At 51.7% G+C, this 6,033-nt stretch overlaps 1 protein-coding gene across 3 annotated transcripts in view; it reads right to left on the bottom strand.

The window, feature by feature from the left end:
• Positions 1–1,898: 1,898 nt before the first annotated feature.
• Positions 1,899–6,033, bottom strand: part of ANKS6 (ankyrin repeat and sterile alpha motif domain containing 6) — a 48,076-nt gene continuing 43,941 nt past the window's right edge. For all 3 annotated transcript variants that reach the window (XR_005989003.1, XM_041763050.1, XM_041763051.1), the window contains one exon: positions 1,899–4,111. Coding sequence is in view for 2 of the 3 variants with exons in the window: in XM_041763050.1 (XP_041618984.1) it covers positions 4,007–4,111 (105 nt within the window). In the remaining variant the exon portion in view is untranslated. The remainder of the gene's footprint in view (positions 4,112–6,033) is intronic.

Below are 6,033 nucleotides of genomic sequence, written 5' to 3'. Positions count from 1 at the left end.
TGCTCCCCACCCCAGCTGCAGCTACATCTGGGCAAGTGGGAGGTGGTGGAGGGAGGACAAGGGGACCGGGAGATGGGGAGAGGGAGCCAGAGGGAGGGAGATGGAGATTGATTTCAGATGTGCAACCACAGTGGCGATTTCTCAAATCTGCACAGCTTCACACGGTGTGAAAAGGGCTTTCTCACTTGCATCTGATCTTTAGCACCTTGGGGAGCACTAACTCCTCTTAACCAAAAGGGAAACTGAGATTCAGGAAGAAACAAGCCCACTGTTACTCAATATAAGTGGCTGAGCCAAAACCAGGTGCTGGAGTTGACTCTAGATTCAGTGCTCTTTCCAGGGGGACAGATCGCTTCTATGCATTCAAAGAAAAGAACCCAAATCAAAAACAAACAAAACCAACCCAAGTCAGAAAAACAGGTATTTAACTCAACACCAGCAATATGTAATCCACAAATGTCATATGTGGACTCACTTCACACAGGCTGTCCCCTCCCCCCCACCCCGCCCCGTCTGGGGGCCGTTGGCTTCCTCATCCGCCAGCGCTCTCCTATGGGGCCAAACCTGAGCCATCACAGATGATGCTCTTGGAGCCACGGACCTGGCACAGGCCTTCATTACAAGACTCCTCACACGGCACTGCAGAGTTTTATCTACACCTCTGAAGACACTGGGGGTTACTTAAGGGCTGGATTGAGTGTATTTTCACCCCTGGATCCAAAACACAAGCAGGAGCAGGCACAGGCTGGATGCTCAGTGCATGTCTGGCGAGTGAAGGGATGCAAGAGTAAACACTCTCCTTGCAAAACTAGCTGGCCTCCATGTAACGGTCTGGGAAAAGGTGGGAGCATCCCCTGGGGAAGCGTGGCTGGACAGCTAGCACACAGCAGGCGGGAGAGAGGGCCCTCTACCCTGCCGAAGACACCCTGCAACAGATGTGGAGTCCTCTGAGCAGGGTCCCAATCACCTCAGTCAGGAGACTCCCCTACCCTGACGTCCTACTGCCAACCAGGGCACCTCTGCCAAGAGATGCTGGGGACACAGGAGGACCAAGGACCCCTGACCCAGCCATGGCCCTTCAGTGTCCCCTCCCCTGCTCCCAGGGGCTGTGAGTCCTCACGGCTGCCACAGTCAAAGCAGATTTCCCTGACAGTGTCCAAGGAACCTGTCTTGTAAGAGCACAGTGAAGCAGCGCTCTGGGAGAGAACATACGGGAAGTGTCACCTGCTACATGGCCCCCATGAAGGGCCCAGCACACGTGGGCATGCTGAAGGTTGGGAGATGTCCTGCCCCTGGACAATCATGTAACCGGCCTTTAACCGACGTGCCCATCAAACCTATTTGATCACAAAGCCTCACCGCACTTTCACATATATGCTGCCTTTTTCTTGATGAAAAACCCATTAATATCCTATGGAACTAGTGTTCCAAGGAACACACTTTGGGAATGCTGGCTAAGGTCATCGAGCAAGGGAAACACTATGGAGAACAGCTTCTTGCAGGCAGGTGGAAGGTACATGTGGGGTGGTGGGGGGTCACCAGGAAGGGGAGAGAACACAGCCTGGAAAGGGTGCCAGGAATCTCACCAGGCAGCACACAAACTGCCTGGAAGGAAAGAACCACTTGAGTCCAGTGAAAAAGACAAGAGAGGTGCCTCCCTGAGCCTCAGTTTTTCCATCTGTAAAATGGGAAGCAGCCCTGCTGGTCATCTCGGGTCATCGGATGAGATCAGGGGAGCTTGCACTGTGGAAAGCGGACCCCCTCCAGCATAGCTCTTCGTGTATGATGGATGTTCAAATAAACTTACCTGACAGGAAGCTGCACAAATATCGGGCTCATGAAAAAAAGGGAAAAAAACAGGACAGCAGCAAGCAGCAGACACAAGAACTCAAAGCACATAACTCGGGGGCCAATGTATTTCAGGGGCAAACAACCCACGGCCTATTGATAACCAACCCCCGAAGCCACAAGTACAACAGTGAGAACCCCGGGCGCTTCCAGCTCCAGGAGGCTACGTGGATCAGTGGAAGAGGCGTGGGCCCGGGAGCCCGCCAGTCCAGTTCTTGGCCAGCTCTGCCCACCCGGGCTGTGTAACCAGCACGCAGCTTCCCTCTGGGTCTCCCGAGTGCACAGGATTCCCTGGGGTGGTGGGGAGGTCAGGCTGATGCACGCAGTAGGTGTTCAATGACCATGTCTTCCTTAAAGGCCTGGCCTTGAGGGACCTTTATAAAGAAGCCTATCAGTGACGGCTAGAGAGAAACCGCCCTCTCCAGTCACGGTGCAAGTCGGCTGGGGCTGGTGGGAGGCTGAGAGGATGGAGGACGAGCTGGCTCAACAGGTGGAGGGTGAGCATGAGGTGGCTCTGGGCGACGTGGTCATGGCTGCCTCGAGAAGCCATGGAGGGGGAGCAGACCTTCGTGGCTGGGGAGGGACACGAGAGACCACACCTCCCAAGGAGATCATCATGTGGCCTGGCAGGGCTCATGGCAAAGATGGGAACTCTGTGAAGGCTGCGGTCAACTGCGGACTTTGTGCAGACCCAATGCTTTCTGCACGGTGGCTCTCAGCTCCGAGCAAGAGGTTAAGTGACCTGTCCCAGGCCACGCAGCTGGCCAGGCATGGGGCTGCAGGTGATCTTGGAGCCCGAGTCCAGAGCACAAGCTCCCCTGTGCCATGCTGTCTCTCGAGGTTGGGACCGTCCACTCATGTCTTCTCGTGCCTATCAAGGTCCCCAAGGGTGGGCTGGCTCTAGTTTGCCTCTGTATCACCAGCACCCAGCACATTACAGAAATGCAGCAAGTGTTGGCCAAATTACTCATTTGAAAACACTTCCAAAAGCTACTGGGTTTTCGAAGTCGGAGCCCACTAAAGTAATATGACACCGCAGAGAACTATAAGCACCAATTCCCTTCTGAGGAACATAGCATTAATGGGGTGTACAAGAAATTCCAAACACTTGGTTCCTTTGTCTAGAAAGTTTGAGCACCAAAATCCTTCCACAACGTAATTAGGGTCTTCTCCCACTTGAAGTGCAGGAAGCCCTACAGTGATATGGGGTGAGGTGCGTAGACTATCACAGCATCATCCTGCCCAACCCCTGATCTTGCAGGTGAGGACACTGAAGGCCAGAGAGGAGAAGGGAATCCAAGATCACACAGTGGGCCTACTCTTTTTTCCTACAGAAAAGGTTGCTGTTGCAATGAAGAAAAATGCATTCAACATACATGTCCTGAACACTTGTATGTTGTATGCTGTAGGTGCAGCCAAGCATTAGAACAGAGTTACAAACAAGCAGTAAGGGACCGTGTGGGCTGAAAAGTTAGTTCTATGGAAGGGAGTCAAGAAAGGCTTCACTGGGTAGGCGACTTGTATACCAAAGGACAAGTTAGAAGTTTTACAGGAAGACATGCCAGGGAAGGCTTAGATTCCTCTAGAACATGTGCTGCCCCAGCTTAGTGCAGACTTGCAGCTGGACAGCCACTGCCTGAACAAAGATTGCATTTCCCAGCCTCCTCTGCAGCCAGGTGGGGCCTTGTGACTACTGGTGGCCAATGGAACGTGAACAGGAGTGGATGGAACACTAGCAGTCAAGAGGAAGGTAGTTAAGAATGGCTGTGCCTTCTCCACCATGCATTTCCCATTTCTGCCAGCCAGAAACTGCCAGCCAGATGCTGAGGCCCCTGGGGATGACAGGGCCATGAGGTGGAAGGAACTGGGTCCCCAAATCACAGCGGGAAGCCACCTGCCAAGCAGAAGCAGCCATACAGGACTTCATGTGAGGCTAAGTCTACTGCGTTTGCGTGACAGCAACAAGGGTCACCAACTACTACAGCAGGGAAGAGAAGACGGGCATTCTGGGCAGAGGGAATGTGACAAAGGCATGGTGGTGTGTCCAAGCGTGGCATGTTTCAGGGAATGGGGAAGAGCTGATGGTGGCTGGAGCACTGCTATGACAGGACAATACTGGGATTCAGAAAGCTCAGGCTGGTGACCACAGGAGGGGAGATCATGTACAGGGATTGTTTCCAGGGGCCCTGGTATTGCTGGCGCTGCTCTCAAAGGAAGAGTGGAAGTTGTGAATGGTTTCCTGTAAAATTTGTCTCTCGCGTCCCTGTGGAGGAAATTGAAAACAGACACAAAGTCTTGTTAAATATTTTAACTATTAGTTCAATTGACATAGTATTGTTAATGCTCGACTCATACTTGAGAAACCCATGGGTGTCTTGGGGAAAATAAATTATCTAATTATAAGAGTACTGAGTTTAATAAAAACATGCTGACTCAGAATGTCCCCCAGTACCCACGGTCACAGCACATCAAGGCTGGAGAGGGCCCCTAAGATGCAGGGGTCCAATCCCTCAGACAAGGACAGGACACAGAGCCCAGGGAGCAGGACCGACTTGCCCCAGGTCACATGGCCTGCAAGGGAGGTTTCCTCCAGACTCACTCTGTGTCTTTCTAGCTCTCAGATTTCCAGGGAATTTGAGTGGGAGCTGAACTTCTTTCTGCTACACAGGGAGAGTTTGAACTGCCTTACTCCCTCTTGCCCAAAAGATGTCAGGTTGCTCTTCACAGTGATTCACTTCTCACTCTATCCCTGCAACATTCCCCCCATCCCTACCCCCTCAACGCACGTGTTTTGAGATGGGAAAAGAGGGAGAGGGTGGATGTTTCTTTCAGCCCAGAGAACATCTTCACTGAATGCCCGGCTGAGAGGCAATGACACACAGAGGTTAAGAGCAGAGACTGGAATCAAACAGCCTGGGTTCAAATCCCATTCCTCCCATTTACTATCTGGGTGACCCTGAGGCAAGACACTTTATCTCTCTGAGCCTTCATTTCCTTATCTATAAAATGGGGATAATAATAGTACTCAAATGTGGCTGGTGACATCAGACCCTGTGTGAGCAGCAGGAGGCTGACAGGTCCTGTCCTCAGAGGACAGCAGTGTGGACTAAACACATATTTTTTAAAACCAACAAATGCACTCCAAATGTAAAGCAGATTAAAAATGAATAATCTCTGGCAGATTGTTCTCTAAGAGTAGACAGGGAAAAAATAAGTCCACAGAATGAGCTCGGATTACAAATTGTCTCTTCTTTGTACAATTTGTGGACTCTCCATGGATGGACTCTCCAGACCCCAGACGGTTCCTCCATGAGCCCTGAGAGCGGGGACCTCATCTCCCATCAAGGCCTCCTGGACACCTGAACAGGCAGTAAGACCTCCCGGCATGCCAATCCTTCCAAGTAAGTTAAATAAGCCAGAAAAAGACCTCCCCTGGGGGATCCCTGGGTGGCGCAGCGGTTTGGCGCCTGCCTTTGGCCCAGGGCGCAATCCTGGAGACCCGGGATCGAATCCCACGTCGGGCTCCCGGTGCATGGAGCCTGCTTCTCCCTCTGCCTGTGTCTCTGCCTCTCTCTCTCTCTCTGTGACTATCATCTATCATAAATAAATAAAAATTAAAAAAAAAAAGACCTCCCCTGGAGTCCAACAGGGCAGAGGGCAGAGCACTGGATTCGGGGTCAGAGGACCGTGACTCCCTAGTCTACGGCTCCCTCTCAGTGGCATCCCAGGCAGGACCCTATGCTGCTGGGTTTCCTATCTGTAAAATGGGGATAGGAGGACACACTGAGGCTGTGAGGGGGCTCCACCAGAGATAATGAATGGGGTGACACCCTACAAACTGCAGGGGGCTAACAAATAAACAGGAGGGTGACGGCAAGGTCACTGTTAAATGCTACCTTAGCCTGAATTGCCTGAGAGATGGGGTCAGGGTGAGCAAGGGTTCCAGCAATGCCTCCTACTTAGGAGAGAGCTGTGGATAATGAAAACCATCATTGTTCATGTCCACAGCTGACTGAAGATGATGACAATATCTGCCTCTTAGAAGCCCCTGAGTTTCAAAGGACCTGCCTGATAATTCTTTAAAGGAAAAAAGCGAAAGGCCATGAAAAGTAGAAAAAAAGTGTTCCGGTCTATCCAGTACCTAAAGAAATAGAAATTAAAATGAGGCACACTCTTTAGCCTCCC

The sequence above is a fragment of the Vulpes lagopus genome, chromosome 7, assembly GCF_018345385.1.
Source record: "Vulpes lagopus strain Blue_001 chromosome 7, ASM1834538v1, whole genome shotgun sequence".
NCBI classification, from domain to species: Eukaryota; Metazoa; Chordata; class Mammalia; order Carnivora; family Canidae; genus Vulpes; species Vulpes lagopus.
This window is presented reverse-complemented; position numbering and strand designations above follow the sequence as displayed.